This window comes from Glycine max, chromosome 6 (genome assembly GCF_000004515.6).
Source record: "Glycine max cultivar Williams 82 chromosome 6, Glycine_max_v4.0, whole genome shotgun sequence".
NCBI lineage: Eukaryota > Viridiplantae > Streptophyta > Magnoliopsida > Fabales > Fabaceae > Glycine > Glycine max.
In genome coordinates, this window is record NC_038242.2 from 20,310,712 (window position 1) to 20,325,906 (window position 15,195).

The following is a 15,195-nucleotide window of genomic DNA, read 5'->3' on the forward strand; positions in this document are numbered from 1 at the left end:
CTCTACCTTTCCTTTGGCCCAATACAACGCCTACAACATAATCACTTGCATCACACATTAGCTCAAATTCTTGACCCCAATTAGGTGTTATAATGACAGGAGTGGACACTAGACTAGTCTTTAGAGTGTTGAATGCTTTTAAGCAGTCTTCATCAAATAAAAACACAGCGTCCTTGTTGAGCAAATTACTGAGTGGTTTGGCAATCTTTGAAAAGTATTTTATAAACCGCCTATAGAACCCAGCATGCCCTAGAAAGCTTCTTACTCCCTTGACATTTACAGGAGGAGGTAGCTTCTCGATCACATCAATCTTCACTTTATCTACTTCAATCCCCCTCACAAAGATTTTGTGGCCCAACACAATCCCTTCTTGCACCATAAAATGACATTTTTCCCAATTAAGCACCAAGTTCGTCTCTTCACACCATTGCAACACTCGCTCTAGATTTTCTAGACAGTAATCAAAAGATGAGCCAAAGACGGAGAAGTCATCCATAAACACTTCGATACATTTCTCCACCATGTCAGCAAAGATTGCCATCATACATATCTGAAAAGTTGCAGGAGCATTGCAAAAACCGAATGGCATTTGCCTATAGGCAAACACGCCAAAGGGATAGGTGAATGCTGTCTTTTCTTGGTCATTTGGATCCACAACAATCTGATTGTAGCCAGAGTATCCATCTAAAAAGCAATAGAATGATTGTCCTGCTAGCCTTTCAAGCATTTGATCCATGAAGGGAAGTGGGTAGTGATCCTTTCTGGTAGCGTCATTCAACTTTCTATAGTCAATACACATCCTCCATACAGTGACAGTTCTTGTGGGAATTAAATCATTCTTCTCATTCCTGATTATCGTCATGCCTCCTTTCTTGGGAACCACCTGCACGGGACTAACCCAAGCACTATCCGAAATAGGATAAATGAGGCCTGTTTCTAGCAATTTGAGCACTTCCTTTTGCACTTCTTCCTTCATAACCGGATTCAATCTTCTTTGTGGCTATCTTACCGGTTTATAGTCAGCTTCCATGTTGATCTTATGCATACAATAAGAAGGGTTGATTCCTTTCAAGTCAGAAATATGCCATCCAATAGCTGCTTTATGTTTCTTCAAAACCTTCACCAGATGAGATTCCTCCTCTATTCTTAGAGAATTGTTGATGATCACCGGATTGGTTTCATTTTCTCCTAAAAACACATACTTCAGATGTTCTGGAAGGGTTTTCAACTCCACTTTAGCCTTTTCTACTGGGATGTCCTTCTTCAATTTTTCAAAAACAATTCTTCCAGGAAGATTTTCCTCTACACCCTCTGATTCTTCTAAACAGCTCTGCATTTCTTTTTCTTCCTCCGTTGTCAGACACTTCATGGTATTAGTCAGTTCTTTTTCAAGTGGGGATTGCAATACCATGGCTCTAGCTACCATGTCTATCTCATGTTCCACCTTTTCTACTTTAAAACAGGCCTTGTGGTCACTTGGGTGCTTCATGGCTTCAAATAGATTAAATGTAACTTTCTGATCATCCATGCTCATTTCTAGATCACCTTTTCCCATATCCACCACACAATTGGCAGTTAATATGAAGGGACGGCCCAAGATCAGTTGGATTTCAGCATCCTCTTCAATATACATGATCACAAAGTCAGCAAGGAAGGTGAATTGTCGCACCTTGACCAAAACATTTTCAACCACACCATAAGGCCTTGTAATAGACATATCTGCTAGTTGCAATGTCATTCTTGTTGGCATAATTTCCAGCTCTCCAATCCTTATGCACATGGAGAGAGGCATCAAGTTTATGTTGGCCCCCAAGTCAATGAGGGCTTTTCCAACAGACACTGCACCAATAGAGCAAGGGATGGTGACACTCCCTGGATCCTTGTATTTAGGTGGAAGGATTCTTTGGATAACATCACTGCAGTTTCCCTCCACCATAATATTATCACTATGGATTTATTTGCCCCTCTTGGTCAGCAAATCTTTTAGAAACTTGGAGTAGAGTGGCATTTGTTGCAAGGCTTCTCCAAAGGGGATAGTTATCTCCAATTTCTTGAAGATATCAAGGAAACGAGCGAAGTGTCGTTCCTTGTCTTTCTTGGACGCACCAACTGATATGGTACTTTCTTCCCTGAACATCAGACAACCTCCTTCTTCTTTTCTCTGGCCAACTAACTCTTTGTCTTCTTCTCTTTCTCATTCTTTCTCTTTATTTTCATTTTTTTCTTCTTTTTCTTCTTTCTTGTCATCATTTATTTTTTTCCCCCTCACCTGATCTTCTTCTTTTTCTTTTTTCTCCTTTTGCTACTAACTCCTGCTCATCATTATTCCTCCCTTCCTCTTCTACTATGGTTTCCCTCTTGCTTCTAGTTATGACAACTTTGCATTCTTCTTTGGGATTTTTCTCAGTATTGGCTCCAAAACCTCCAAAAGAATTCTCAGCTATTTGCTTAGCTAGTTGTCCCACTTGAATCTCCAAGTTCTTTATAGCAGACTCTGTGCTCTTGTGATTAGACATTGAAACTTGCATGAACTGAGCCAAAGTCTCCTCCAGCTTGGTTGTCCTCTCATAAAGGCTAGGCCCCTGGTTTTTAGGCCTGTTGGATGGTCCACCTTGTTCTTTGTTGAATTGGTTTCCAGGATGAGACCTCTACTGCCCTTGATTCTGATTAAAATTGGAACCTTGCTAATAACCTGAAAATCCACCTGCATTAAACCCTGGTCTATGTTGATTTCCCATATAATTCACTTCCTTTGTAGCATCCTCAAGAGGTATACAACAACCAGATTCATGCGCTCCTCCACATATGCTACAACCTCCAACCTGCATAACTGCTAAATGTGAAGGTTGAGTCACTTGTAATTGGGTTGGCAGCTTACTAATTGTCTCTGTCAATGTCTCAAGCTGTTTAGCTAGCAACTTGTTCTGTGCCAATAGTGCATCTTGTGAAGAAAGCTCTAGCAGGCTTCTTTTTGTGGGTACATGAGTCCGATCACGCAAAATAGCATGATCACTAGTAGCCATATTTTCAATAAGTTCCATTACTTCTTCAGGGGTCTTCAACTTAATTTTTCCTCCAGCAGAAGCATCCAATAACTGCATGGACTGTGGTCTCAAACCATCAATAAAAATATTCAGCTGAATCAGCTTGGAGAATCCATGAGTTGGTGTTTTCCGCAACAAGCTACGGAATCTATCAAGTGCTTCACTCAGTGATTCATCTAGAAATTGATGGAATGAGGAGATAGTTGTTTTTTCTTTAGCTGTCTTGGACTTAGGGAAGTACTTTTTCAAAAACTTTTCCACAACCTCTTCCCAAGTCTTCAAATTGTTTCCCTTGAACGAATGCAGCCACCTTTTGGCTTCTCCAGCCAATGAAAATGAAAACAAGCTAAGTCTTACTGCATCCTCTGGCACACCTGCAATTTTCACCGTGTTGCAGATTTCTATATAAGTAGCAAGGTGTGCGTAAGGGTCTTCATTTGGCAAACCATGAAACAAATTTCCTTGAATCAGCTGAATCAAGGAATGAGGATAGGTGATATTGTGAGCTTGAACTTCCGGTCGCGCGATGCTTGTGAAGAATTGTGGCACGGTAGAGCTAGAATAATCTTCAAGAGTCACCTTGCGTTGTTGATCTTCGGCCATGATATGTGCCTCAGACACACCTACTTCGGATTCTCTTAACTCTGGGAATGCTGAAGATGATTCAAATGATTAAGTTTCCTCTAAACTTGGTTGTGCTGTCATTTCCTGCAAAAAAATTTCTCCTTCTTTCTGCGTTGTTTCTCTTGCAAGTAGCTTCTATCTCCAAATCTAATGGAGCTAAATTACGTACTGAAGAGTTACCTCGCATACAAGAAGTACAAAACAGAGCAGCAGTTAACCAAATCAAGAGAAAATAAATTCTAACTAACAATTCACAAAATCAATCAAAGAATAAAGAATAAGTGTCTACAAACTGAATTATACTATCTAAGTGGAAAGAAAGATCCCCGACAACAACACCAAAAACATGTTCACTCCTCTGTGATGCTAATCGGAAAGTGTACCGAGTTGCACAAGTAATATAAAACGGTAATAACCGAGTATCGAATCCACAGGGAACTTGTTTCACTCAGAAAATATATGTTCAATAAGCAAACATTTGTACACCATCAAAAGCAAAGTAAATGTCAAATTGGATCTTTGTGTGAAAATCTAGTTAAATACAAACTAAAATATCTAGAAGTTGAGAAGTAAAAAGCATTGGGTTGTTCTACTGAGTCTACCTTGATGTTGTTAAAGATTTTTCTCTATTTAATGTTATCCTAGTGTTCTTATGCTGAGAATTTACCTAAACCAAGATCCCTCGAGTGAATCAGCCTAACTCTCTTTAAGCCTCATCCTCGATCCCTCAACAAACTTAGCCTAAAAGAGTTCCATTAAGTTTACAGCATAATATGGACTAGATCGCTGCACTACATTCCTAGACATACAATTTTCTAGCTTGCTCTATCAAGTTCTAAGGCTTTAAAGCACTTCCCAATGCTAAAAATCCTAACTACACATACAAATGTGTGATCAAGTCACAAGCATGCAAAAATAAGCATGAAGAACCCCTAACGGGTCTTCCAGAAGCCTCCGTCGTGAGCTCCCTTTCCCCATTTTTTCCGGCGTCTCCTACTCTCATCTTCTACCCTAAGGTTCGACTACCCTAAGGTTACTATCCTAAGGTTCCACTGATGAATCAATACTGGATATTAAAAGCAATGGAGAGTTAGGGAGACTAACCTCGAAGGCTGTTCGCGAAGAAGAAGAAGAAGCTTGGCTCGTGGTGTCGCGAAGAAGACGAACAAGCTTGGCTCGCGGTGTCACGGAGGAGCAGCAGGAATGGAAGAAGAAAAGAAGCAGCAGCAGTCTTCCGGGAAGAGGAGCGCGTTTTTAAATTTTTAACTTAAAGGGCAAAATGGCTCATTCACTAAAATTGCTGGGTGCACCAGCAATATTGCTGGGTGCACCTAGCATTTCCCAATATCATATAACTTACATCCTAACATAGTTATTGGATCTGTATTGATAATTATTGGGCCTTGGCCACCTTTTTCTCACAATTTTGGTATTAAATAAATTAATGATAATATGAATTTTTTTTCTAACAATTTTTGTATTATAACAATAGTATTTTGGTATTAAATAAATTTTCTCTTCCTCGACACCACTTTCATCGCTTACTCATCTTTCAACATAATTGAATGTTTGAAATTGAACCCTTAGCAACCAAAATCAAGGCTCAAAACGAAACCCAAAACTGATTTATGAAAAAAAAATTATATTGGCATTTGAGAAAAAGTTTAACGGACCAACAAAGCAACCACCACTAATCATTTCATCATCGTTGTCCACCGCAGATGAAAACCTCGTCCTCAATTACACTGTTGTTGCCATTGTCAGTTACCGTGCGAGCTACTAGAAGCCACTAAGGACTCCTCCGTATCTGCTGTCTAAGGACACAACCACTGTCAAAGTTGAAGACACACACTATTCTCGTTCTGTGTGACTACATCCCCGAGCGTTGCAATCTCATGAGAAAGTCGATGGTGGAGATGCTCTTACCGTAAAGGATGTCATATGTGATAACGATGGTTGTTAGGGAACCAAGGTCGTTGATGACAGTGATGATGAGATTGGAGAAGAGGGAGAAAGGGAGAGTAAACAGTGTAAAACAATGGAGGATGTAGAGAAAGGGTTGGGAGAAAAAGATCCTGTGTGGAGAGTGTAGAGTACAACTGTAAGGATTAAATGAATCCAACGGTTAACAAAATTTGTTCATCATGAGTCACTTAAAAGACTTGTCCATAGTATCCTTGGCCTTAAATGTATCATAAAAATAGGGTTTGAACTGGAAAATGATTCTGTCAATAATTCATAAATTTATATTAGCCTTTATATTAATTAGGCTTAATGCCAATAGTTCATAGCATTGAATCTTACCAAAAAAAAAACTTAAAATAGTCCAAATTAACAAAAAAAAAACTAATAACAATGCAAAGTGGCAAATTTCTCCTTGCCCTAATCTATCCGCACAAAATTTTTGAGTGCATTATTTAGAGATCCAACATACAACTTGGATCCCCAAAACATCATACTCGACTCTTGGAAGATACCCATAACAAAACAAACAATCAAAGTTACACAGCAGACCTATTTTTCATAGTTTTGTTCCCAAAAGACACGATCAGCTTTGATACCACAAATGTAACGATCCACTATGTTACATGGAACTAAGAACTAATTTAAGCGAAAGACTTTATTTTAATTCATTTAAAACTCTTTAATTAATTAATTAATTTATGAAAGTATTTGTAAGTTTTTCACATCTCAAAGTTCAAAGGCTAAAACGTGATACCAAGATAAAGCATCTCGTGATCTAATCTAATATAATTAAATTTGTGAATAAGTTTTTTGGTTCGGTACCCATGTGTTGATCAAACAATAGCTTTCACAATTCGGAGTATATGTGTCGACTAGAGACAGGTTCATACGACATGTGTTGTGATGTGATGTTTTGTAAAAACTTGACTTGGTTACGAACCATATATATTAATTAATACATTAATTTATGAAAATTAATTACTCTAATCACCTATCGATTAATCACATATATATCATTCCAATTTATGAAGCAATTTACGTACACAATAATTTAAATTCAAAACTAATTTACCAAAAATAATTCCTACCAAAATTTGCGTAATCAAAATTCCATTTACGTGCTCAAAATTATAACCTACCCAAACTAATCTAATATACTAAAATTTATGAATAATTTTTTTGGTTTGGTGCCCATGTGTCGATCTAACAACAACTCTTACATTTCGGAGTATATGTGTCAACTAGATATAGGTCCATACAACATGAATCATGATGTGATGCTTTGTAAAAACTTGATTTGGTTACGAACCATATATATTAATTAATACATTAATTTACAAAAATTAATTACACTAATTACCTATCAATCAATCTCATATATATTGTTCCAATTTATGAAGCAATTTACTTACACAATAATTTAAATTCAAAATTAATTTAATTACAGGTTTGGAGTACATGTGACATTCAACCGTTGCTTCTCAAGCTTCAGATGACACATGTCATCATATAGTGCTTCGTAGTGGGTTGGTTTGGTTAAAAACCACAATTAAGTCAAGATAATTTGAATTCAAACTAATATCAATAATTCAATTAATAAAGATTATATAAATTTGGGCCAATGAAGTTGTATTACTATACCTAATAAACCATAATTTGAGTGATATTTTATGTGAGTTTTTGTGTTATTCCATGTATTTTATTGGAAGAACTCATGTTTGGACATTAGTTTTTATCTTACATAAGGATAATCGCTCAATCAAGTGGAAAAGTTGGAAACTACACAATTTCATGAAGATGTGATGCTAATTTCCCTTGATAACAATCGTGGTACATTGACCACGACCGTGGTCAACCAGGAATGCCATGGTCAATCATGAGGGCCCTCTTCATTTCACAACATCTCAAGCTTTAGTACAAAGATTTCGATAATGTTCGTGGTGGATATCACCATGACTGTAGTGAGCTTAATTAAGGAAACTATCTTTAAGCGTCTAATTAAAATAATTATCTTTAGGGATCTAATAACAATATTTATCTATGGTGCAACTAATTAAAGTAATTATCTTTAGAGATCATATTAGAATATCTATCTATAGTGTGCCTAATTAAAGTAATTATCTTTAGAGATCATATTAGAATACCTATCTATGGTGTGCCCAATTAAAGTAATTATCTTTAGGAGTCTATAGATAAGAAGTTTAAGTTTATACTTTGGGAATTCCAAATTGAATATACATTTTACAAACAAGAGCTTTTTAGAGGAGAATTGCACCAAGAACAATTGAGTCCAAATTTGTAAGGGTTTTCAATCTCTTTTATTTCTGATGCAATATTGTATGTTTTTTAGTTATTCTATGACCATGGTTGGCTAAACCCCTTAGAACTCGAATTGTGATGTAGTTGTACCCATGTACTTTAGTACCTCTTTTTAATAAAGTTCTTCAATGTTATTTAGTTAACTGTATCTTTCTATCACTTTCACTTCTACATTGAAATTGATCATTCTGATTGTTAGTTAATTGCATATTAGTGATCATCTTCTCGTAATTAACTATCCTATAGAATGATAAGGTTCATAAAACATGCATGACCAAAACTAGCGGCATGAATTCCCTTTTAGCAAACTTCTTTATTATTCATCCTTAACCCTAAATTAAATCTCAAATGACCAATGCAAGATTGATTGAGGGGAAAGAGTATTCTCAGACCTAGACCATATGCTAATAATTAAAATAAGAAGTATTAGACAATTAATTGGTAGCTGAGAGTTCTTAATTAAAATTGGAATTAGGGGGAAAATGATACATGTGAAATCATATCTCTTCTTTGAAACTATTGCATGTCTTTAATTTTATTTTTTGAACGCAAACACAAACAATCTCCAACTCAAGAAAAAAAATCTCAAAATTATTTAATTTATGGGATTTAGATTATTTGGAAATACAACTAATTTCTAGGATACGATGTGTAGACTTGCTAATCCATTGTTGCTACTAAGTAGGGTACACTTGCCCTTAAAAAAAAGCATATTTTACGCATCAACCATATCATTATAAAATCAATTTTGACACCATGAGGACGCCTATATATTATTTTACTATTTTTTATTAAATATAACATAAAAAGTAATTATATTAAATGACCTTTAAATTTTTATTATTATATGGTAAAATAACATGACCTTATTGTGATATTTTTTATTTTTTAGTTCACCTTTTTGCCCCATTATTTATTAATTCATTGTCCATTATTCTAAAAAAATCACAATTTCCTCAACAAGTAACACTGATTTGGATCATTATTTTAAAGAATTAAGGATTATTTTAGGTTTTACTATATATAGTAATTAATTTTGATTAACAATCTAACATAAAAACTCTAATTTGTTTTTTGGACTAAAAATTAGTTGCTGTACTTGTCATAATGATATTTCGTAAATAATTATGATTCCTAAAAGTATGATGATGATATGAATTTTTGTTATTTAAATTATATATTATAAATTATAAATTATGTTAATAAATAATTTCTTAATTTTTTCATATTTATTTATAATTAATTACCAATTTTTTCATATTAATATCCCAAAAATTGATAATTAATGTACACTTTAATTTGTATATATTATATTTTGAAATTTAAAAACCCTTGCATTGGAATCATATGAGATACTTTTTAATAAGGAGTAATATTATTAGAGACTTTTTAGTAAATGTAGTATTAGGGTATATGATACTTTTTAATATGTCAACTAATTAAATATAGTGTTTCCGTTTTTAAATCGTTATTTTTGTAAATTACTGTAATATCCTTCTAATTAATATGACATTTACAGTATATAATGGGACAATGCAAAGGGTCGGGGTTTTACCCACATTCTCATACTCACGTTTTTTATTTTTTGGGTTTTCAGTTTTTTGCATCTTAATGATATGGATCATCCGTTGCTAACAAGTTTTATTTTGGTCTCTGGTTTTTGCATTTCAACCCTTAGTTTTTTTTCTCTTTTTTCCGAAGTTTAGCTATTAAGTCAAAATACATTGAAAGAGCTCAAGGATAAACGGATTGTTTGCATTCTCTCGAAAAATAGACTTTTCCTACTAACTCCTCTGACCAGTAAAGCTCTTCATTTTTAATGCTAAATTAGTTTGAAACTCTATGCACTATTAAAAAAAGTATTTTTTACAACACGCATTTAAAGTTAGTTGTCAAACAACCATCATCGTTTGGGTAGTGGTGATATTTTTGTAAATATTGTCAATATTTCAAAGACAATTTTGGTAAAATCGTCTTTAAAACCTCAAAACTACGATGATTGTTCGTAAAACCGTCTTAGTTTCTATTAGCTCTATTTACAAAATTGTCACCGCTGTGACCTTTTCCTACTATACTAGTTGACCCTATCCCTTGGCATCCCTCACCTCCAGCATATATCCAATGATGGAAGAGAACCTCATTGATTCCTCTCCCCTAACTCGCTTCGCCCCCACTGCATCCATACTCTAATTCACACTCAAAAATGCACTAGAAAAAACATTGTTTTGAAACCCTCACATTCTGGGCCATGAGAGGGCCATCATTATCAACTTGGAGCACATCAAGGCCATCATCACCACCCAAGAGCTCCTCCTCCTCAACTCTCGCGACCCCTCTGTCACCCCCTTCCTTCATGAGCTCCAAGCAAGGATCATTCGCCACCACAACCAAGCTGATGTTGACCCCAATCCCAACACCATCAGAGAATTGTTTTAAAAGTATATCATTCTAAGACGGTTCTTAACTAAGAGTTGTCTTAGGTCTTAGAAAGGTATCCTTTTCTAAGACTGTTTTTTAAGGAACCGTCGTTGAAAGTCAAGACTTTCAACGACGTTGGTTTCAAAAATGATTCAAAATCGTCTTTGAATGTTTTTTTCAACCGTTGTTGTTTGTGCCTTTTGCAGTAGTGCTACAAATAAAACCATGTTCTAGTTTTTCATACTTGTCTAGGATACATGGCTGCCAAGATTAAATAGATTTATTCTTAGCACTCCACTTTTGTCTAATGTAGTTGACCATTTAGTGTAGCTAATAGTTATTGTATTTTAAGTTTAAAAAAAATCCAAGACAAAATATATTGTTGAACTAGGTCAAATTGTTGCACATAATTAAGCTAGCCTTAATTTATAAATAGCCTATATTGTTAAAAATTACCATGGTCAATTTTGCATATGTCAATCTCAGAGAATGATGGTTATCCAATTAATAAGTTTAATTAACCATCTTTATATAAAAAGTTAACAACAAATGTCTAAAACTAAAATTTAAGCAACATATGAATCTAAAACATTGATAGTCCCAAAAATTCATATATGAATTGAGTTCTCTATTGACATCATCATTCACATTATTTCTCTTAAAAAGACTAAGACATATATTAAAAGTTGGTTGTATTGAATATAAGGTCTCAAAATTATTTTTTTCTTAAACCATGTGAGTATAATATGTTGTCCAACACTTGAATTATACAACAAAGATTCCCAAACATATATAAAAGACTGTATAATTTTAAAAAAGAAACCTTTTTTTTATCTAAAACCTCTAGACTTTCAACTCCAATAGTTATGCACTAACACAAGCTAAGAAGACTAGTAGATTGTTAGACCAAGCTAAAGCTAGCAATTCTAGCTAGCAAATTAGGTGTTTAACAAAAAAGAAGATGAAATTTTTTTCATTAAGTTAAAACTTAACAACAGTGTGATGTGAAGGATGAAATCCAAGCATTCAGAAAGAGGATTAGGAACTTGTTGTCCATTGATCACTAGGGACCAAGTACTTAAGTAATAAGACTTTGATCATCATTATCTTGTGATATGAAACTAACCTATTATTAATGGTCTTTTTATACTAATAATCTAGATCAAGCACAAGTGTAGGTTATGTATTTTAGATGGATCTACAAAGGTGGACCTAAAAATTTACCATGACTTTGGATTTTGATTAGCTTTCAACAAAGAAGAGAATGGAGTTTGATGAGTCATCTCCAGTTGGCAGTTTTTTCTTATCTTTTTCTACTCAGCTTGTATCTTTTTTCTTTTTTAAGTGGTGAAACTAATCTTATCGAATGTACTCTATTACTGGTATTCTTGAGAAGTCGTGTCCTCAAGATGCTTTAAGATATGTCAAAATCGCATTATTTAGAAGGATAATAGGTATATTATTATTTTACATTACACCATCAAAAATCACTCTTCGAAGATATTGAAGCAAAAAACTAAAGCCGCATATCTTCAAATCATTTTGAGGTATAATTCATTTTAACTCCTGCCTCACTTTTATGATATTCTATATGATTTTATATTTTATATATGCATATATGATTGGGAAACTTCACTTGGACTATGATGTCACTTCAACTCATTTGGTAATTTTTCCATGTTTTTGCATCACCATCTTCGTAATTCCCTTTCAGTATGCATGCTCATGATCTTTCTTGGATCAATAATTTTTTTCTTGGATCAATATTTTTTCCCATGTTTTTTTGTTAACAAGGTTTGCCTTTCAGATTCTCTCAACAAGCATTATCTAAGTCTAGAAGATTAGTTTATTTAATTGATAAATATTTAGGAAAAAAATGATCTTGCATAGGAGGATGGTTGAAATGCTGCAAAGCAAACAATTCTGAGGGTTGATACATTGTTTCAACTTTGTTGTTGTCTCTATTTTGATGCACAGTTTTTATGTAATCAGTTAACTTGTTTAATATTAAATTATTATAAATAGTGTATTTTCTATATTACTATATCAATAGATTTTGTTGAAAACTATTTGAAAAATTTATATATATATTCTAATGACTTATATTCGTTGCAACAGAAGTAGGAGTTATAGCATACACATGAGTTACAGTAGGAGCTTGAGCCAAAGTCCAAGCTACTCTAGGTGACTAACTTGATAACCATGGTGGTGGATGCGCTGGAAAATGCTTTAGTTTTCATATATGTATTTTGTTAGAACAAAAACAAAAAGAAAAGAGAAGGAGCATGGATACTAAGTTGCATACAACATGATCAAACATGGTCTAATGTTATGATAGCATTAAAACTAATTGTAAACAAAGTGACTGCTACACACTTCCGTTACACACTAATCAATTATAGTGCATGCTTGAGTCCAAATTAAATTATAGACAAAGTTACAAAATAACCATAAATTCACCTTTGGCATAGCATATATTCCTAAAGTTACAAAATAATCATAAATTCACCTTTGACATAGGGTAGTGGAAGACCAATATGCCAAACCAACAGTTGAACATCAACCACTCATGAAGTATCACATGCCTAAATATTAAAATTAGATCATATTAGCAATCACACCCATGATATTGTATATTCATTAAAAAGTAACATTTATGCAAGTTTTGTGTCATGCTAATCATGGTTAGGTTGTTATGGTAAAATATAATATAATGCACATTACCTTGCTATGAAAATAGGGGATAAAAATTGACACTCAGTTGCTCACTATAGTTAAATAATATTTAAATAATTTATTTGTATTATTATAAAAAAAGAATAATTTAAACTATATCAAATAGCTACAAGATGAGAGGAGATTAATTACTTGAAACAGGTGTTCCATCAAATTATTCTCACGACTACTCTCCCTCTTTATGCTTCTGTCATTGGCTAACCAAATGATCAAACATCTCCAAGACCTCTGTCACGTTGGTCAATTATCTTAATATTGGAAAAAGATTGTGATATTCATAACCAACTCCTTGAAGTCTTTTTTTACCTATAGGCAATGAACAATTAAGCATATCTTATTTAAGTTAAAATTTATTCATAAATTGTGAAAAACATTGTTTAACTATAAAGTTGAGTTAGAAAAAAACTTCCTTGTAGATTGTAGTTGCAAGTCTGTATTAAGGGCATTCTCTTCTAAAAGAGGAAGGCGAGTCTTAAGGAACCATGATTGTATAATGTCCTTGGAAGAGGCAAAGTTGTGTTGCTACATTTGGACCTATTATTAGAATTTATGAAACCTCTGTCACGTTGGTCAATTATCTTAATATTGAGAAAAGATTGTGATATTCATAACCAACTCCTTGAACTCTTGGAGGTGAAATAAAATTTCATGAAGCAACATATATAATAAGCATGTGTATACATTAACAAATATGGAGATAAATAAATTAACAAAAATATATAATGACTTTATTTGTTAAAATTAACATATTTTAAGTTTTTGGGTGATACACGTTCAAATGTTGATCTGATGCCTTTGAGTTATACCTCTAACTCTTATGCTTATTTTTCTCCAGGACCATGTTCTGTTGCTATCAACTAAGAACTAACAATATATTTTAAATTGTCTACATGTATCCCTAAAGTGAGGCAATGTGATTATTTAAACAAAGGAACATTCCGAAGACACAAATTCATCAACCTTCATAATTAAGCCTAACAAAAGTTCACATTCACTTAAAATTATATAAAACACTAATAGTTGAACTTTCAAACAAGTGTGTGTGTGTGTGTGTGTGCATGTCTGTGCATTTGGTTTCTGGCTTACACTACTAGAAAATCAACCTTCTACATCGGTTATTCGGGACCAACTATATCGGTTTACGATCGTCGTCATAGGGGTCGTCATTAAAAGGAGTCACCTATATTACGAAGGTTGCCAACGACCAATGTAGAATGTTGAGGAAACTACGACGGTCAGCTCTGAAGGACTGATGTAAAATATTAATCATTCTACGACGGTCACTAAGGAACCGATGTAGAATTCTGATCATTCTACGACAGTCTCTAAGGGACTGATGTAGAATGCTGAGCATTCTAAGATGAACTTTCACACGTGACCGTCTTAAAATGATCAGCATTCTACATCGGTCTTGTCAGAACTGATGTAGAAATGCTATATTTTTTTTGTATTTGCAGGTACTTTTTTTTGTATTTACAACTTGAACACATAATAAAACTTCTCCAACAGTCATTTACCTAGTGGCTAAGGCAGTGATGCATGTTAAACACTGAATGTGGAAATAGAACTCACCGTGAGAAGAAAAATGTTAGTCCAAGTTTAATTCCTCTTGCAGCAGAAACTTCAAACCGGTAGTAGATTAGCAAGATTGGTGGAATTGGAGTCCCTAGTTCTATCTGGACACTAAACTTAATACAAAGAAGTAATTAATTAATAAATTGAATATGACTTGCCCACAAATAACTTAATATTATGCACTACTCTTTAAGTCAAAATACTAAAACTTGGATTAGTTATTGGTTTTTGGGCATTAAAAAAAATTATTACTCGAGTACTATAACAAATAAAAACTTTAAAAAATGGTAGGTCCTTCCCAAACAATTATTAGTTTAGAATTTTTTAGATGTTATTTTCTAGTGGTGATAATTGTTCCAGCAAGAAAATTTTCTCTAAATTCCCTTAGCATTGTTTTGATGTGGATATTTATCTCCCTTGTATAAAATAGGCATAAATTTTGGGGTAAGCCCAACAATGGAAAATCACATATAGCTAGTAGCTTTCAATTAACACATAGCTAGATTAACCATTT

General features: G+C 33.8%; 1 protein-coding gene across 1 annotated transcript; it reads right to left on the reverse strand.

Moving 5' to 3' along the window:
• Positions 1-1,000: 1,000 nt before the first annotated feature.
• On the reverse strand, positions 1,001-2,516 carry LOC100791161 (uncharacterized). Its single transcript, XM_006582511.1, has 2 exons — positions 2,311-2,516; positions 1,001-1,916 (listed from the first exon to the last, which is right to left on the reverse strand). Exons 1-2 carry the CDS (start codon positions 2,514-2,516, stop codon positions 1,001-1,003), a joined length of 1,122 nt encoding a protein of 373 aa, XP_006582574.1.
• Positions 2,517-15,195: the final 12,679 nt, after the last annotated feature.

Bases quoted from the DNA above. Each gene is read 5' to 3' on its own strand.
- LOC100791161 (XM_006582511.1), bottom strand. From the start codon at position 2,516: ATGTCTAATCACAAGAGCACAGAGTCTGCTATAAAGAACTTGGAGATT. The intron at 1,917-2,310 runs GTTAGTAGCAAA...GGGAAACTGCAG, and splicing joins AGGAATAATGATGAGCAGGA to TGATGTTATCCAAAGAATCC.